A 20,194-nucleotide genomic window follows, 5' to 3' on the forward strand; every position below is an offset into this window, starting at 1 on the left:
AAAGATCTCAATTAACATTTTATTGCTCTGCCTTCTCTCTGAGCAGGAGCAATAGCTTTGCAAGAGCCTCTTGAGTAATTATATATCATTCAGAAAGAATTGTCTTTAATCAGGAGTGCTCTTGTAAAAACAGGTAAGAATATATGGTGGAACAAAGATCCACCATTAAATTCACATTAATTTGGATTTAATTTATTTCATATAATTCTTAGGTTACTCTGTTGGGCTTTGCTCTGGAAGACTCTGAGACAGATGTGGTCCCTATCCTCGAGGGCCTCACAGTCTAAAGGAGATGAGATTGGCTTTTGATTTCTCATTTTATTTTTTTTTAATTTCCTCATTTTAATATTGACAGTTATTATTGTCCTATGAATGATCAAGGGACTGGATTTTTGCTCGAATGTTAACATTAACAACTCCCTTTTCTCCCTTCCTATTTCTTCTCCATCAATTGTTCCATCATCTGAATTCCTAGACCTACCCTTACCATTAACAACACTGATTTTTTTTTTTTTTTGTCGCTTAGGGATGTATCTAATGTATCTGAAAATAAAAAGAAGGACCAATACAATACCTTCTTCACAGAACTGCGTGCCATGCTTCAAACTCATGGTTATCCCATAAAAGGAGACAGATCTAAAACATCACAGGGCACTACTGCACTTTCACAGAAGAAGAAAGGTTCGGTCTGGGCACCCCAACCCATCCTAACAGCTTTTTGATTACCTATATTGAAAATTGGTTGTGGGTGGGACAGCAGGGTCTCTCCCTTTACTTCAAGCATCTTTGGGAGAAATTAATGAATAGAGGATCTCCTGAAGCATCTTCTAATACACAGACTCTTAGTTTCTCTCTATTTATAAGTTTGTTTATAGCCAATGCTGAAGATATTGTTAAGGTTCATGCAAAAGGGGAACAAGGAAATGAGAATTGATAGAGTATACTGGGCAATAATAATGCAAATTTCTGTGTCTTAGGCACTTGAAGCATATGGTAAATGTTGCTAAGGGAAACTTGGCCCTGAGGGTGGAAAATAGTACCTATAATACTTAAGTAGGCTTAACTCAAAACATCTGAACAGGTTTTATACCCATATGCATATAATCATGCTGTAAAAATCTGTTACTTAAAAAAATATTTTCTTGACTTTGTGATACTTCTATTACGGTTTCTGTACACTCTTCACAGCACAACTTCTTGAAATGATTGTATAGACCCTGTCCCCCCATCCTCATCCCTCATTCTTTCCTCAATCCACTTTATTGAGGCTGCAGCTCTCACTGCTCCAGTACAACTACTTTTATCAGGAATGAGTGACTTCCACATTGCTGAATTATTTGGTTTTTAACTCTCCACATCTTTCTTGGCCTTTTAAAAGCATTGTACAAGTGACCACTCCTTTCTTGAAGTATTTTTCTCTTGGCTTCCAGAATAATACACTCACCTGGTTTCTCTCTTAGCTCATTGGCTGCTCCTTATTTTTTTTCCTACTTTCTGTTTTTCCCTTTCAGGTTCTGAACACTTATGTGCCTCAGAGCTCAGTCCTTGGACTTTTTTTCTTCTCTGTCTACACTTATCTCCTAGGTAATCTCATCCAGTCTCTTAACTAGAAGTGCTACCTGGATGTCAGTGACCCCTGCTTGTTAAATCTGTCTCTAGCACTGACCTATTATTTAAGCTCTGTACTTGAAAATTGTACTCATTATTAAATCAGCAAGTTTCCTATGTGACTTCTTCTCTTGGATACCTAATAGAAAAGTTAACATGGCTGTAAAGGAGGTCTTGGTCCCTCTCCACTCCATTGCCTCTCATACCCCTCCACCCCCCACCCAGTTTTCATTATTCCAGTAACTGGCACCACCACCCATTCTTCCAGCAGCCAGAGCTAAAACTCTATAAATCATTCTTGTGTCCTCCATTTCTTCCACCTTCTCACCCAATTCATCAGCAAGTCCTTTTGGTTTTGCCTCTAAAATATATCTCAAATCCATTCACTTCTCCCCATTTCCATAGCCTTGATATACCAACCTAATCCAGGCCGCCAGCCTTCTACTTTTGTAGAAGTCTCCTAGGACACTTTGCCTCCACTCTTGCTCCTCAATTTTATCTATTTTGCACAATCAGTCATAGTGGTCTTTTAAAAACATATCACTCCAAGGGGATCTGGGTGTCTTAGTTAAGCATCTGACTCTTGATTTCAGCTCAGGTCATGATCTCAGGGTCATGAGATTGAGCTCCACACTGGGTGGGGAGCCTGCTTTAAGGTTCTCTCTCTCCCTATGACCCCCACTTAAAACACATATCACATGGGACGCCTGGGTGGCTCAGCGGTTGAGCATCTGCCTTCAGCCCAGTGCATGATCCTGGAGTCCTGGGATCGAGTCCCACAACAGACTCCCTGCACAGAGTCTGCTTCTGCCTCTGCCTGTGTTTCTGCCTCTCTCTGTGTGTCTCTCATGAATAAATAAATAAAATCCTTTAAAAAAACACATATAACTCTACTGCTTAAAAGTATTTAATATTCCACTTAGAATAATGCCATCTCCTTAACATATACCCTACATGATGTGGCCCTGCCTATCTTTCAGGCTTCATTTCCTAGTACTCTGTCCCTTGGTCACCCTGCTGTAGCCACTTTGGCCTCTTGTCTGTAATTTAAATAGGCAAAATTCTTTCCTGCTTCACTTTTTACTACTGCTTCCTCTGCTCAAGATTCTTTGTTCCCAGGTTTTCCTGTGGCTGTCTTCCTGTCATTCCTGTCCATGTGTTCATTATCTGTCTACCACCCCCACCAGTCTGTAAGATATAAAAGGATTGTCACATCACTTGTATTGTTCATACTATATTCTGAGCCTCTAAACAGAATAAGACACATGGTCACAGCTCAGTAAGTATTAGTTAAATAATGGGGCACCTGAGTGGTGCATTCGGTTAAGCATCTGACTCTTGGTTTTGGCTCAGATCATGATCTCAAGGTCATGAGATTGAGCCCTGTGTCGGGCTCCATGCTCAGTGCAGGGTCTGTTTGAGTTTCTCTCTCCTTCTGCCCCTTCACTCGTGCTCTCTCTCTCTCTAAAATAGTCAATCTTTTAAAAAATATTAGTTAGATAACTGAATGAGTAAGGTTTTAGTTCAATAAGAATTACCAAGCCCCTATTATGAGTTAAGTACTATGCTGGATACTGGGGGTTTAGTGAAGAATTGGATATGATGCCCATCCTGCAAGCAAAACAAGAATAAGTCTATGGATAATGGTAATGTGGAAAATCCCTTTATGGTTGATTGATAAGATACATTGGTTTTATTTTCTTGGAAATATGTAGATTCTTTTCAGTCTTATTTATTTCTTTGGAGGGAGTCTAGGAGATGAAAATCACTAAGTAGAGCTGAAAATCAATGGGGAAATGACTTCAGCGATCAGATATGGGAAAGTGTCATAGGTTGTTTCCTGATCTCGAGGAGCTGTGACCAGAATTGAGTTTCCAGGCTGGGAGAGTGGTCAGAAACCTTTATCTTGTGGCATTTGTGCAATTGGTGTGGCTTATTTTTATATTTTGTCATTTCCCATGCAGTTACACACACTCTCTTCATTCCCTCCTTAGTGACAGTTTCAGAGCTTTTCTGCTCATGCTTGGCCTCCTTCTTATCCAAATATACTGATAGGAAAGGATCTGAGACTCATACCCACTAGGAAATCAAGAATTGCTATCAGAATTATCTTTGTCAGGGGGTTTAACATTTTTAAAAGGGATCAAAGTCGTATGCTCTGGGTCTCTAATTGTTCTGTGAGGAGAGGAAACTGATAGTTATTAACATGCATTAAAATAACTGGAGATTGGACGACTGTGTTAGAGAAATACCTGTGTTAGTGATGTTAGCGGAGTAGGTGGGATTGGGGGAAGTGGAGGGGGCAGATATGGATAGCAAAGGCTCTGAGTGAGCACAGCAGCAAAACAGTGCTCATTGGGAAAACCAGAAAATGTTGAAGAATGAAGAAGGATAGATGGGAGATACAGCATTGTTAACAGCTTTGAAGAGATATGAGATAGGGCTTAGGGACATTCTAGTTAGGTATCCGCATCTGCCTAGAGCCCTTGACACAGCCTATACCTTCTCTGGCATGTTCTTACTGGGTTTTGGTGGAATGCAGAAGACAGAAGTCAAGGAAAGGAAAGAACTAGAGGTTGAAAATCATAAAGATTTTGGAGAGGTGTGTACAGTGGAAATTGAGTTGGATGATCTTCAAGGTCTTTTTCAATTCCAAACACTTCTCTGTTTATGATAATTTACAAGCAATTAGTTAGTCTACATCGACTCCTTCATTAGCGCTCAGCATTTTCTCATGAGAGTCTTTTCTATAAAATTAATTATAACTTTGAAAAATCTAATACCCATAGCTAATCATTTTAATGTGACAGTTTTCTATCCTTTCTTTGTTTTTCTAAAAAGGCACAGTCAATCCAGAAACCTCTAGAGAGCGATCTAATTGGATTCCATCATTCCAGAGCTATGAAGACTTCAAGTGTAAGACACTACAAGTAAGAGGGGGTTTGTTCTTGGATTACTTCACTTCACCGGTAGAATACATCCAATAGAAGATAAAGAATAGTGTTTTTTGCAGTGTGGTTAGGAGACCATGCATATCAGATTTACCTAGGGACCCTAGTAAAAATACAGATTTCTGCGACCCACTTAAACTGTCTGAATCAGAGTCTCAATTCTGAGAGGGCCAGGAGGCTGCATTTTTAACAGGCTCTCCAGACATTTCTTATGCCAACTGAGTTTCAAAAACCACTCATCTTGAGTGACAGCAAATATGAACAAGTCTTCGCATAGGTTAGTGGCAAGTTAAATAATATCTGGTAGACCATTCAACGTAGAAAGTTAGCCTCTAAATAACAAGCCTTCAAGTCTTCTTTTTTCCTCTCAAGGACATGAGGTGTTTACGGTTTCTATCTCCAAGGACACTGTTTAGTTTCACTTAGTTTAAAGGCCACAAACCAAAGCCTGAATGATCATGGTGTTTTGAGTCAGACAGATGGGGCTATAGAATTGTGCCTTTGTCATTTACCTGCTCTGTGTCCTTGAGAGAGTTATCTCTGAGCCTTGATTTCTTTCTCTGTAAAATGGGTATTAAAAAATCTCTGTCACTGATTTGTTCTGAGAATAAAGCAGACATGTGTAAAATGTCTTAGTGCACTTCCTCACTCCCTTCTTCATGCTGTTCAGTGTCCAGTATTTTCTATTCCCATGTCTCTCTGTATTGCAGTCTGAGTCATTTCTTCACCTCTGTTTTCTTTCCAGCTCTGTTCTAGCATGCTATTTAACTGTACAGTGAGTTTTTATTTTTTAATGATAATTTCATTTTTAGACATTTTGTTTAGTTTTCACATCTACTTGGCCAGTTTTGAGTATCTTGTTCCTTCATCATATTTCCAATACCCTTCGTTATTTATTTAAGCCATTTAAGCAAACTTGAATTTTATATTCTATCTTCAATAATTATGATATCTGCTGGTTTTGAGTATGATTCTTCATTTTATTACTGTCCCTCGTTCATGATGTTTCATTTCTTCCTGTGCTAGTAGTATCTTATTATAAGCTCCTGTTATTTGGAACTTTATCCACATGAATTCTTTGAACCCTGGTTTTAGAATGATTCTCTGGAGAAGATCTGGGGTCAGGAACACTTTACACTAAATAATTGGCTTGGGGTGTGGAAGTCTACACCGGTAGTTAGTGAATTCCAGCTCCAAATCTGTGTGAGTGTGGGCTTCTTTTTTTTAAGATTTTATTTATTTATTCATGAAAGACACACAGAGAGAGGGGCCGAGACACAGGCAGAGGGAGAAGCAGACTCCATGCAGGAAGCCCGATGCGGGACTCGATCTTGGGACTCCAGGATTGCGCCCTGGGCCGAAGGTAGACGCTCAACCACTGAGCCACCCAGGTGCCCCAAGTCTGGGCTTCTGATTAGCAATTCTCAGATGAGGCTAGCTTTAGTTTTCCTTCTCTAGCCAGAGCTGAGGCTGAGGAAGGCATGTGAATTGACTCTGTCCCTTTTCTGGATAAGATCTATTTTGCCTGCTGACAGTATTATCCTTTGGGAAGCTTGGTCTTATACAGAAGTCTCTGATTTCACTTCCCACCTTGTGTAGGCCTGACTTTGCTTTCTCTCCCCCAGTCTCTATGCCATCAATGCTGTGCAGATATTTCCAAGGCAAATACAGGCTCCAATATCCCCTTACCCTTTAATTCCCATGTTCTAGTCATTTCTGATATCAGACTGTTTGCTTTACTTTACATTAAGCTTGGTTTCTTTTGAAATATAAGTTCTTATATATTTTATTCATCATTTTAGGGGTTCTCTCTACCAGGAGGCATTTGTCTTGATATCAGATCCATTATATAGCAGGAAAGTAATGGCAAATCCATATTTATAAGTAGATGACTAAAATAATGACAAATAAAACTGCCCTGTGAATATTCTTAGCATTTTTGAAATTAATTTTGAATTGAATATGAAACAACCTACATACAGAAATAATCTTCCTAGCTTATATTGGAGAGTTTTGTGTTAATTGGGTGTAAGTTAAAATTTGTTTCTCTAAGTGACACATCGTTTGATAAACATCTCATGCTTAAGGTTAAGTAGATTCTGTGTGGGAGGCAGAAGAATGGAATTTTAATTAAGTCTGTGCCTGCTTTATTGATATTTAAGGACCACAATCATTTTCAGTGTGCTATTATAATTATTTATGCATTTTGAAATAAAGCCATCATTTTATTATTGTTCTACTATTTGATCACATTATTATTCTCTCTTCATTAGTCATTAGATGGCTTTATGATAATATTGAGCACAGATGGAGTGATAATTTTTGTCGCTGGAAACGTCACTTGTCTCCTTGGCCATTTACCAGTAAGTATTTACAGTTTTGGGGAAAGGATCATTCTGGTTTATTTTTCAGGGGTTCATTATTTGTTTTCAGGAGCATTTAACTCAACAGAGAAGATGTTCTTTCAGTGTTGTTGAAATGTGTACCTGTTTTATTGTCATCTTCATTGGTTTCAGTTTTAAATCTATAATAACGAATTCTGATAGGTAATGCAATACTCTGTGTGTGTGTGGGGGGGGTTGTAAACTGCCCCCGAGGCAAAATCCAAAGAAGAATGTGCTTTTTGAAATGTCAGTCTCCTCAGAATCCAGTGGCTAGCCTCCAAGGTGATTGCTTTGCGAGGCAGCCCTCACTGGGATAGATGTGTTGGGTTTTGGACATATTCTGCTATGTACTGATTAAACAATGAATGTCATGATTTGTTTATGCTGGCTCATGGCATCCATTCCCAGATCTGATTTGCTTTTTGTTTCTTTAGATTACAGAACAAATTATGATCTCATTTAGAAAAAATATAGAAGGGATGACATAGTTTAGCTAGAGACATCTACCTATGAGTTGTAGTCAGGGTCTGTGGTGTCCAGAAAGGTCACTCAGTCCTGAGCTCTTTGGTGTCACTCTGCCCCTCTTTAGGAAAGCTTTCTCTCTCTTCATAGGACCATTGACTTAGAATATATGATTTCCTAAAAACCTTTCTGGATCTTCAGGCTGCACAATGAAAGTACTACATATCTTCCTATCCCATTAATGCATATGTGTGAAGAGAAGATATGTAGAATACATCCACCTCCACTCCTGAAATCTTTGTCATTTGTCTAATTGTGTGAATCATATTTGGATCATTGCTTTTACCGTATATTCCTCATTCCACAGAGCTATCTAAAGAACCTGATGAACTCTGACCCAGAGATCTATAGCACTCAAGTTTAGAATATGTAAATTAATAGGAGTCTTATTACATTATTCTTTAGTTAAGTTAGAAATAGATTAGAAGCTTATTCCACCAGTTATGCCATTCCAGCCAATATGTTGCATGTCCCAGTTGGAAGCACAGAGAGCTTTTCTGCTCTTTTCTCTTTACTTACAGATAGTATGATCTATATCTTTCTTTCTCATTCTCTTTCTTTCTTTTAGAAAACAGGTTTACATTTTCAAATTCAGCTTAATATTTGTAGGATACCAAAACAGCCGAATAAAATACAATTATTAGAGATTTTCATTGAATTGGACTTTAGAGTACTTGTATCATGGAAGAATGGTTTTATTAAATATATATTACAGAAAGAGTGTATGAGTATAATCCATGACAGGTTAAGTTTTGTTACAGTAAAGACCAGAAAACTTCCCAAATTCTTGTATTAGATGTTACTTAAACCAAATTGGTCATTGAGTGAGACTGGTGAATTCTTCCTATTACATGAGGATTTTACACAGGGATGGTCTTAGTTGTATTATCCTTGTTTCTTTATGTAATTTGGCTTAAAGTTTTCACTCTCAAGAGGATCTTTCATCTTTCAGCATTTTCAGTAACACACACGCATGGACTCATCCTAAGGTAAAAGAGCCTGGGATGTGGGGTTCAATCTTAAATCATGGATTTGATTACCTGAGATGGATATAGTGTTGCTAAAAAAAAAAAAGCCTATATCTGAGGCATTATTTCACACTTTTCCTCATTAAGTCCCAAGTCTTAATTTGTAACAACACATAATTTTTTTCCAGGCTTTGATTTAAAATTTAATTTTATAACTCATATTAATATAGAGGCTAAAACATTTCTAGAGTATCTTCCTGGCTCCAGGAATCTACAATTTCACTAAATATCAAGATACCTCTGTCTCTTGGACAACTCTAAAGCGATAACATTGTGGGTGGGAGGAACTTTGTCTTTGAAGTCAAATAATCTGGAGATTAAAATCTAGCTCTGTCACTCACCAGCTACATGAGTTTTAGTTTCTCATCTGTAAATGTGGGAAAAAACACTACTTAGAGAGTGACTGGAGGTGGGCTATTACAAATGTGGGGCTGGTGAAGACCTTTTTCAGGTGACATTTGAACAGAGGCCTGAATGGAGTGAGTATGTGAGTCCTGCAGATAATTGGAGCAAGTATGTTCCAGGCAGAAGTAAAAGCAAATGAGAAGGCACTAAAGCACAAGTGTGCTTGGTGTGGAAAATGTATGGTAGAGGGGCTGTTGTGACTGGAGCACTTTGAGCAAAAGTAAAAGTACTAGGAGGTGATGAGGTCAGAGCAGTAACACAAGCCTGCCTTGTCTAGGGCCATTATTTTTTTTTAATTTTTATTTATTTATGATAGTCATACAGAGAGAGAGGCAGAGACATAGGCAGAGGGAGAAGCAGGCTCCATGCATCGGGAGCCCGACGTGGGATTCGATCCCAGGTCTCCAGGATCGCGCCCTGGGCCAAAGGCAGGCGCCAAACCGCTGCGCCACCCAGGGATCCCATCTAGGGCCATTATAATGAATGTGCCTTTTCCTCTAATATGGGAGAAAGCCATTGTGGTGGTTAGAGCAGATGAAGGGAATTATCTGAACTTGTTTTTTCGGGATCACTCTGGCTCTTATGTTAAGAATAGGCTATGGGTTGTTTGTTTTATTTTTTAAATCCCACATAAGAGCAAAGGGAAAGAGAGAGAGAGACAAAGCAAGAGACAGACTCTTGTTTTTACCAAGATCCTATCTATTCACTTGCCAGAGAGATTGAGAGCTCAAGCACAAGCGTGGCATGGGGATTGGGGCAGATGGCAGGCAGAAGGAGAGGGAGAAACCGGCTTCCCCCTGAGCAGGGAGCCCGATATGAGGCTCCCAGGACCCTGGGATCATGACCTGAGCTGATGGCAGATGCCTAAGTGACTGAGCCACGTAGGTGCCCCAAGAAACAGACTATAGAGAACAAACTGATGTTCACCAGTGGGAAGATGGGTAAGGGTGAAACAGGTGATGGGGATGAAAGAGTGCATTTGTTGTGATGAGCACCGGCTGTTGTATAGAAGTGGTGAATCACTATATCGTACACCTGAAACTAACACAACACTGTATGTTAACGCTGCTGAAACTAAAAAAAAAAAAAAAAAAAAGAGTAGGCTGTGGGGGCAGGCATGAGACATAGGGAGTCCACTTGGAAAGCTGTTGCAATAGTCCAGGCTTAGATGGTGATGGGTTGCTTTAAGGTGGACATGGAAGTCATCAATATTTTATAGGTAAAATAAGTTTTGTTGATGGATTAGACAGGGGTGTGACAAAAAGATGTGAGGAGTCCAAGGTATGGTGTTGTAACACATGCAATTATGACTAAAATGATAGCATATTATCATCATCATGGTATTAAGTTTATATCTGAAATCTGCCGTTGTATTTTCCCAATCATTTATTTTCCTTGAGAGTGTTTTCCTTTGGAAAAACTTGCAGTCACTTGTAGTAGCAACTTGTAGTTTCTAGCAGCCTGCCCTCCTACTCACTCCACTTCATCACTCTCCCCCCCCCAAAAAAAGTTAAAACTGTGAATTTACATATAGTTGTTCTCTTACAATTTTAAAACAAATGAAACTTTTCAAACACATTTCCTCATGGAAGCAGTTTCCCAGCATTGAGTTTTTCAGAAACTTTAGCAGGTTTCGAACATAGATATATGGTTAGTTCACGATAATTGTGACTAGTTTTGTTCTGTTCTCCCTGCAAAGCTTACAGCAAAGTAGAGAATTACTAGTGATGAGTCTTGTTTGAATCAAAATGCAGTCTGAATTTCATGCAGAGGCTCTTATCTTTCCCTCTGCCCTATACAGTTGAACAGTTTTCTAATGCATGTTTAATGTGAATGTCTCTGCCAACAAAAAGATACTTCTTGCCTGGATTCTCAGTAAATGTTATGGAGTGTAGTAAATTCTTTTACTTTTTTTTGTTATGACTGAGGCTCACCATACTAATATTCGTGGGACAACTGATAGGTATTTGCAAACTTGGCTCTTGAAAAACCTCCTTAACTTTTCACTGGTATTTAATCCTTGCTTCATTAAGCTTTGAGTGCCTTGATCTTTCTGCCTTGTGTAATAAGAAGAGCAAATGCCAAAGATTTACAAAAATAATATGATGTTGATAATGTTTTCAGATCTCTGCCCTTATCGAACTATGGAGCAGGATCACTGGAATGATCGTTACATTCACTTTTTTTAGTTGGTGGTCAATTCCAGGGCATTCATTGTCACTATTATGTTCCTTAAAGAATGTAGTTAATTAATAAGAAACTAATTGCCAGTATTTCCATCCAAGGGAATGTACACTATCAAAAGACTGCTCACTTTTATTTTATTTTATTTTTATTTTTATTTTTTTTAAGACTGCTCACTTTTAATTCTTTTATGTAACAATGCTATCCTTTATTCTTCTACTAAAGAAAGAACTGGTGAGGCATGGCACTTTGTACCTCTTATTATGGTCTTATTGTATACTTTGCATCATAATTTTGTGCCTGTCTCATCTGCTTTACTGAACTATGTATTCATTAAAATTAGAATTCATGAGAGGATCATTTTTAACCCTTATAAGTACTCAGAAAAATAACTTGATAAATTGCTTCATGTAGAATGTCCACAGTGCAGAAACTGACCCAATAGCAAGTCATCTGCTCCTGATACAAATTGGGCTTTGAGGCAGCCATGGTGTATTGGAGGGAATACTGGACATAGAGTTAGTTGGATGGACTTGGGTGTGAATCTTATCTCTGAACTTCTGACCTCTCAATAATTGGACAAGCCTTAATTTCCTCATGAACAAAACATGGGATAATTCTTCCTCTCTTAGGGTATTATGTAAGCTAGTTTATATGAATACACCTAGCACAGTGTCTGGCATAGAGCAGTTGTTAATCATGGGTTAGACAAATGAATGGACGAGTGGGCTCCACTGACCAGAGGTAACTTGGTTTGGTACCTAAAGTTTATTTTATAACTAAACCAATAAAAGAATTTTTATTGGAAAAGTTAAGTTTAATGAAAAATATCTAGATTTCTTTTGGGAAGTAAATTTCTTATTGAGTGACTTTCATTGTCAAAATATGTCGCCTTAATTTCATAATGTTTTATTTGCTAAATTAAGGTAATATTTCTGCCCTGAATCGAACCATGCTTTTTCTTGATTGAGACAGGATCCATCTGCTAATTTGAGCATGGGCTAACTCATAGGCTATGCTGGCTTCTACAAATAGGCCATAAAAATATATTTCTGAATTTTGACTGTATATTATTAATATTAATCAGTTAAAAATTATTTGATTTTGTGGTTCATCACCCAAAACCATTATTTAGCTACAAAGAATAGTTTATTACTTTGTTCCTATCACATTAAAAACTCATTACTTAATGTCTGATATTCAATTTATCCATATGTCACCATATTTCAGCTACATGGTACAGCATTATTCATTCATTTAACCAACATTTATTGAATGCTCACTTGTGCCAAGCTGTGCTCTAAGTGTTGAGGATGTAACAGTGAATAAGACAACCAAGGTCTCTGTTCTAATGCAATTTACATTTTACTGAGGGAGATGGATAATAAACAGGTAAAAATATACATGGAACTATAATATTGGATAGTGATGAAGGTAAAAATGTACATGGGACTATAATATTGGATAGTGATGAGTGTGCTGTGAAAAAAAAGCAGGAAGAGAAAGTCAGGAAATTGGTGCTTTTTCAAATACTTTTGAGTAAAGAGTTGGATGAAATAAGGGAGAGTATCATAAATATCTGGGAGAAAATGTTTCACACTGAATGAAGAGCAAGTTTAAGGGCGCCAAGGTGTCTTGTTTGCTTGGTGTATTTGGAAATAAAGAGTTTAGTGTACCTGGAATGCAGTGAGAAAGAATGAAAGTGGGAGGGACTAAGGTCAATGGATAGCAAGGAACCAGAACAGAAAGCTGTATAAGCCATTGACAGTACTTTGGCTTTTCCTTTGAATAATTCGGGTAGCTGGTGCAAAATGTTAGGTAGAGGAATAACTTGACCTGACTTATGTTTTATTTTTTTTAAAAAGATGTTATATATTTATTCATGAAAGACACAGAGACAGAGACACAGGCAGAGGAAGAAGCAGGCTTAATGCAGGAAGCCCAATGTGGGACTTGATCTCAGGACTCAAGGATCACACCCTGAGCCAAAGGCAGACATTTTAACCGCTGAGCCAGCCAGGCATCCCTTGACTTGTGTCTTAAATGGAGCACTGTAACTGCTCTGTGAAGAATGGACTGAGAACTGGGGTGTGGCAAAAATAGATGCAGGGAGATCAGTTAAAGCTGTTTGTGGTAATCCAATCTAGAGATAGTGGCTTAGCCCATGTGGTGAAAAGTGGACCAATTCTGCCTGTCTTTTGACTGTTTTACCAAGAGTTTGCTGATGGGCTGGGTTTGGTGTGTAAGAGGAAAAAGACAAGTCAAGGACAAGCATGTGGGTAAACAGTGGTGCCTTTTACTGAAATGTGGGAGGAGCATGTTTTGTGAGGGAAAAGATCCAGGTACAGTGTTTTGAATATCTTAAAATTGAAATCCTGTTAGACATCTAAGTTGAGTTGTCTAGAAGAGTCCAGAAAGAAGTCTGGACCAGAGGTAGGAAGATAGATGGTATTTAATGAGATAGAACTGGAAGAGAACACCCAGGGAGACAGTACAGTGAAAGCAGTCCAATGACTAGGCACTCCAATGCCAAGAAAACTCCAGCAAAGAAAACTGTGAAGGAATGGCCTTTGAAGCAGAAGGTAATCCATATTTGTATGGTATCCTGAAAGCCAAGTGAACAAAGTGTTTCAAGAAGAAGGAAGGATTTGTTGTATCAAATTCTACAATGTCAGGTAAGATGAGGGTTGAGAATGGACTATTGGATTTGGCAGTGTGGAGGACATTGGTGGCCTTGACAGAAGTGGAGCGGTTAGGGTAAAAATCTAATTAGTGTAGTTCAAGGGATAGTGAGAGCTGAAGAAAAGAGAGGCAGCAAATATAGTTCTTTCAAATATTTTTGTTCTAAAGTAGAGCAGAGAAGAACTGGAGGAGAGAGTGTAGGGTCAAGGAAGGTTTTGGATTTTTGGAATTTTCTGTTTGTTTTTGTTTTTGTTTTTGTTTTTAAGATGACTGATACAGTAGCGTCTCTTATAAAGGATTTGCATGCTATGGGAAAGTCCTGGTAGAGAGGGAAAGCTTGATGATGTGGGGGACGGGGAAATTTCTGGAATGATATCTTTGACTAGTTGAGGAAACTTATTCATTGGAATAGGAGAAAAAGTAGGTCTCTAGCCACAGGAACAGATAGGTTGGTATGGTATATTTGATGGCAGGAAGATATTGACATTTCTTTTACTCTTTGTTTGTAATCACAATAAGAAATGAGATCCCCAGCTGAATATGAGGGGGAATGAGGGAGGGTTGGAGATTTAAAGAAGGAGAAAAAGGCAAAAATAGTCACACCGAAGAGTAGCAGAGTGCTTTGTCTAGGGAAATGTAGAATGATTTTAAAGAGATCTGAGTGCCCATATAAAATGATATATAACATGGTTGTGGTTTTTTTTTTGCCATAGACAAGCAGTTGCTTGGGTGAAGGTAGAAGGTAGATCAAGATTTGAAATTTTCCCAGGCAGATAGACAGAAAGAGAACATGGGAGTGATTATAATGATTATAGTGATCCACCAAGGGATCTGAGCTGAGTAAGGAGGGATGTGACAATTTGCAGGAGATAACGCCCAGTGGAAATGTGATGGGAATGGACTGGAGGTCTCAATGTGTGGAATTATTGTGGGAGAGGTAGAGTACTTGCGTGAGTGCACTGCGAAAGGTAGGGGGTACTGGGCGTAGAGTGGGATAATGTGAACTGGGACTTGTAGAGAGGCATAATACATACATATGACCATGAGGTGGCTGAGGGGGAGCAGATGATGATAAGCTTACTGGAGGTAAGGAGGTGAAGAAAGTACACAGTAGTAGCAGATATAACAAAATGTATCCTCTCTTTCTCAAGAATGATCTCATAGGCAAAAAGTTATTAAGTCTTCTGCCTGATAATGAGAAAAACGAAGTCTATCGAAAGATTGCTCTCAAACTTCCTTTGTCAAGCTCAGGTACAGATCATTTTTTCTCAATTGTAAGTTCTTAGATTTTTCTTTTAGAGACAAGTAGCAGTCACTCAGAGAAGTAATAAAAATAAAAACATTAGGGACAATATAGATGTTGATTATGTATTAACTTAATGTAATTTCACAAATTATATTTCTAGTATTAAAAAATTTCTCCTCCATTAAACCTTGTTCTTTATCATGAACTGTGATTATTTCAGTTTTCATATAATTGCATTAGTGTTCTATAAATAATGTTCTAGCTGGTACTCCACTCTACAGATACAGCATAGATATTTATGCAGTGCTAATGTTCCTGGAAAGAAAATAATGTTTTTGTAAAATCTGTTCTAAGTAAGATGATAGTCCTATGAAATAATCTTGCAGAATATGGTAATGTACAATTGTAAACTTGTATCTGTTCTTTTTTCTTAGTGGGAAAACATATTGATTTTTGCTGTCATTTTAAGAGAGGAGATGTTGAACATAGTAGCAGCCCTACTTATGAATACGTGAAGTTCATCATCACAGTCAAAGATATTTCAAGTGGTAAGCAATTCAGTTTTTAATCTGATCTAGATGAAGTTAATGTGTTACCTAGCCCTTCATTGCTGACATAAATGCCGTTCTGCTGGTGGTACTCTCACATCCTGTGATATCCCTATGACCACAGGTTTTGGCTATAGACATTATTCAGACTTTTAAAAAAGAATCCTATGATTTAAAAAAGGCAAAGTAGACAATAAAGGCACAGACATAAATGGATTAAAACAAAAGGACCAAAGGAAACCTCTGATACAAAGAAAGAGTAAAGTAATTGTTCCAGAGGATCTCATTGTTTTAAAAATGGACCTGCTAATACGAAGCACCTTGCTTGTAATTGTCTCTGACCTTTTTCTCTGTGACCAGAATTCAGGATAGATAGCTTAGATACTTACCTGACACTAATCGGAAAACACATGATATTATATTTAAAATGTTTCATTATATTTAATGATCTCATTCTTCAGTTCCTTGTTCATTAAAGTAGCTTTCATTTCTATTACGGCAGTTATGAATAAATAGAAGGTTTGTGCCAGTAGACACTGCTACTAAATCAGTACCCAAAAATCCTTGGGCCTCTAGCTTTTTTGTTCAGGCTCTTTGAATTTGAGCAGAGTGCAATGTTATTGTGAAAGAGTGCAGTGAAACTGCGCAGTGAAAGGAAAGGAGCTTTTGGAGATGATGAGGACTTGAAACATAAAGATATGATTACTGTCCAGTACGATGGAGCAGCTTACTTATGAGAGTTGTAATTACTGTTTATTGCTCTGTGGAAAGTAGAAAAGACAGGGAAATAAGGGAAACTTCTTTGAAAAATGGAATTCCTTTTACGGAAATATCTCACATATATTATAAAACTCTCGTCCTTGTTGCAATCCTTCTATTCTTAAAAAGTATATTAAATACTCACTTTAAAAGTATAGTGAAATTTACAAGGTAGGGCCACATGGTAACATGATGGACTGAGCTAATAAGAATGACTCTTTCCTTCTATAAAAACAGGGAAACAATTCTTAAAACATAAAAGAAGTTTGATGCATAGCCAAGCTTAAAGGAAAGGAAAGTCCATGGATGCCAGAAATTAAAGGAAAAAGTACAAGATTGTCATGGTAACAGGAGGCCTAGGTGGTGGCCTAAGTGGGCTATAAATCATACATGGGCTCCTTTGGCTGGTGTCTGGAGTTCTAATATTCATTCAAGGACCAACACATAAAGCCTAGAGACTTCAAATGATTGGTAAAATTCTGTCCACTGGCCTAGAGGGAGAATAAGTATGCCATCTCCCTCAGAATTTGAATGGGAAAAAAAATGTGTTCTTTACAAGAAATCAAAACTCAAATCTGTGTTGTGTGGATACGGGGTCCAGATTTATAGTTTTTAAGGTTTCAGGAACTGTAGGCTGAGAAATTAACATAAACACTGATTTGGGGCCATTAAAACATCTAGGGCTTGAAGCAGAGGTAAATGGCACAACAAATATGTGAAAAGATGCTTAAACTAACTGGTGTGCAAAGAATGAAAAATTTAAAAACCAGTGAGATAGCACTGTACACCCATAAGAATGACAGCATTCAGAAAGTGTGAATAATAAGCAAATATTGGTGAAGAGGTGAGAATTAAAGCATTAATACAGTGTTGAGAGGAATGTAAACTCATGAAGCATTCCTGAAAAACAGGGTGAACTTAAGTTATGTTAATTATCCTGTGACTCAGCAATCCCATCACTACGTGGAAATATACCAGAGGCGAACTTGCAGAGAGATCTGTGTATAAAGGGACACGTACTACGTATGTCAGTGTTGTTTGTGGTAGGAGGGAGTTAGAGTCAGACTTACGTGAGCATCTTTAGGGAAATGGATAAGTAAAATGTGGTAGACATACCATGTGGAAAACTTTGAAAGCAATGATCTCTAGATATACATGTTACAACGTGGTTAAATCTTAAAACCATATTGTTCATTGAAAAAAAAAGTAAGAAACAGAATGAGGTCCACAGCACAATGCCACCTTTCTAAATGGTAAACACATACACATAAAACCAGACTACATAGTTTAAAGTGTATATATCAAAGGTGGTAGATGGCAATGGGTGCCTGTGGGTGGATAAGGGGCAGAAAGAAAAACAAGAGTGGAGACTGTGTTCATTACATGCCGTGAACTAAGAGTGTAAGTAACTCAGTTCTTCGTCACTGAGGTCTGAAAATATAACAAATGAATGAATGAATGAGTAAATAAACAATGACAATTAGCTTACAGAATGGTTGTCTCCTATGTTTGTCATGTGTCTTGGAGACTAAGGGTCAAACATCCCACTGAGGTGGCAGGTGTTCATCTTGTGTAGCCAGGCTGCCTTCCTATTTGGTTGTCACATGTGTGTCTCTGTCTCCCTTAGAGCCTTTGGTGCTCTTCAGTAGCTTCTTCCCCAGCCACACCTATGCTGAATCGTTTCCTACATATCTTCCTTTGGAGGATCGGTTTTATATGGTGGGGTCCATTTGTCTCTTCAAGCCTCAGACCCTACAGGTGAGTATGTTGTGTGTGTGTGCCTTTCCTACTGTGGCATCGTGGGCTTCCTTTTATTATTTTTATAAATTTATTTTTTATTGGTGCCAACATAGAGAATAACACCCAGTGCTCATCCCGTCAAGTGCCCACCTCAGTGTGTGGGCTTCCTTTGAAAGGCCATGGCCTCTTTGGTCCTTCCACTACCAGACAGCATTGGTAAGGAACCCAACGTGTCCAGGGAGTTGCGCTAAGTAGGATATGTGAATGAGGAAAGATCAGCTCCTGCATTTCAGAAGGTGAACGTGTCCGTCAGCACATCCAAAAGGGATGCACAATCATTCACAAGTGATTTTGATGTGATATGAAAGAGGTATATGGGGACTGGGGGCTGGGACATATTAAGATAAGTGACCATTTTGGCAGGAGGATAAAGGAAGATTTCTGTCACCAGCTGAGTTTTGAGGCCATTCTCCCCCACGTCCACCACTATGGCTTGCTTAGTGTTCTACTAACATAGCACTCACAGATTCTGCCTCAAAAAAGAAAAATCAGCCTTTAGAATTCATTGGATAGATTCAGGTTCAGTGAATTTATCCACTAAATATTTAGTAAGCATCTATGATGTCCATGGCACTATGCTAGGTTCTGGGGAAATAGAAGAGGAAAGAGACAATACACAAGTATTATTGAAAGGTGCCACAGGGATGATAAAACAATCATATGCTCGGGGATCCTTGGGTGGCTCAGAGGTTTAGCACCTGCCTTTGGCCCAGAGTGTGATCCTGGAGACCTGGGATCGAGTTCCGCATCAGGCTCCCTGCATCGAGCCTGCTTCTCCCTCTGCCTGTGTCTATGCCTCTCTCTCTCTCTCTATGTCTATCATGAATAAATAAAAAATCTTTAAAAAACAATCATATGCTGATGGCTGCTGGCAATAGGGAGTTCGGGCAGAGTGGTCACGGAAGGTCTTTCTTTGATGACCTGTTTTTTGAACTGAGACCTGCAATGATGATGGCGACCCGGCAAAGAAAGGAAGGCAACCCAGGTCGAGGGTTCAGCAGCTATAAAAGTGCCAAGGTAGTAACTAGCTTGTAGGATACCAAGGAACAAATACCATTATGGGACTAGAAGAAGACGAAAGAGGGAAGGAGTAGTAGAAAATTAGATACAAGAGGTAGACAGAGGCCGGGTTATGGAGAACTTGGAGGACTGGAAGCATGAGTTTGAATTTTACTCAAGTGGAGTGGAAAGCAGGATGATGTGATCTGATATCATTGCTTTTGTTTTTAAAAGATGAGGCTGGCTCCTGGGTGGGAAATGGACTCTGGGGGAACCAAGAGCAGAGGCGAGAGGAGTGGTGTGAGGGGTGATGGAATGGGCTGGGATTGGAGTAATGGAGATAGAAGTACGCGGGTTGGGGTTGTCACTGGCAGACGGGATGCAGAGTCTTTGCTGATGTGGCGAGAGTGGGTGGGAGAAGAGAGAGAAACGACTCCTAGCTTCTAGGCCCCAGCTGCTCAGTGAATGGAAGTGCCACCAGCTGACTTGAGCAAGACAGGGATGTTGTGGATTGGGCAGTGTGGGAGTGGGGGGCAAATCAAGAGCCACGTTAACATTATGATGACATTGTGACATACAATACATCCAGGTGCCTTGCGGGAGAAGCCTCTGGGTCCAGACCGGCTGTGGAACTTCATCCGAGTCACTTACGTCTTGTAGCTTCAGTTTCTTTTTCTGTAAATGGCGAGAATGGAACCTCCTTTTAGGGTTGTTGTGAAGGGTGAATAAGATGGCACCTTATGTGTGGTAAGCACTTGGGAAGTGCAAGCTATTACAGTCATCATAATCATCATTATCATTAGTATTGTGATCATTAGAATCCAGAGAGAGCAAAAGACATGCTTTACTTTTCCTCTCTGGTTTAGAATGTGGACTTTGACCACATTTCAGAAACTGTGAAGGATCCCTTTATATTCAGTTGTAGAGCAGTAATGTATGTCATCATTTTTTCAGATTTAAAATCGTGACAAAAGTGACAGAAAAGCAGTTGAAGGAAATTGCTTGATCTGATTGCCCCAATCATTACGCCTCTCTGGCAGCTCTCTGGGATTTGAGCTCTCATATTTGCATCGAGAAG

The 20,194-nt window shown here is 38.9% G+C and overlaps 1 protein-coding gene across 6 annotated transcripts in view; it reads left to right on the forward strand.

Annotated features, from left to right (window-relative positions):
- The window catches only part of PASD1 (PAS domain containing repressor 1), a 93,099-nt gene that overhangs the window by 35,078 nt on the left and 37,827 nt on the right, over positions 1-20,194 (forward strand). For all 6 annotated transcript variants that reach the window (XM_038588564.1, XM_038588568.1, XM_038588569.1 and 3 more), the window contains exons 3-8: positions 527-681; positions 4,450-4,538; positions 6,833-6,922; positions 14,916-15,015; positions 15,445-15,558; positions 17,945-18,075. In XM_038588564.1, coding sequence (XP_038444492.1) covers positions 527-681; positions 4,450-4,538; positions 6,833-6,922; positions 14,916-15,015; positions 15,445-15,558; positions 17,945-18,075 — 679 coding nt within the window. The remainder of the gene's footprint in view (positions 1-526; positions 682-4,449; positions 4,539-6,832; positions 6,923-14,915; positions 15,016-15,444; positions 15,559-17,944; positions 18,076-20,194) is intronic.

The sequence above is a fragment of the Canis lupus genome, chromosome X (genome assembly GCF_011100685.1).
Source record: "Canis lupus familiaris isolate Mischka breed German Shepherd chromosome X, alternate assembly UU_Cfam_GSD_1.0, whole genome shotgun sequence".
In the NCBI taxonomy this organism is placed as follows: Eukaryota; Metazoa; Chordata; class Mammalia; order Carnivora; family Canidae; genus Canis; species Canis lupus.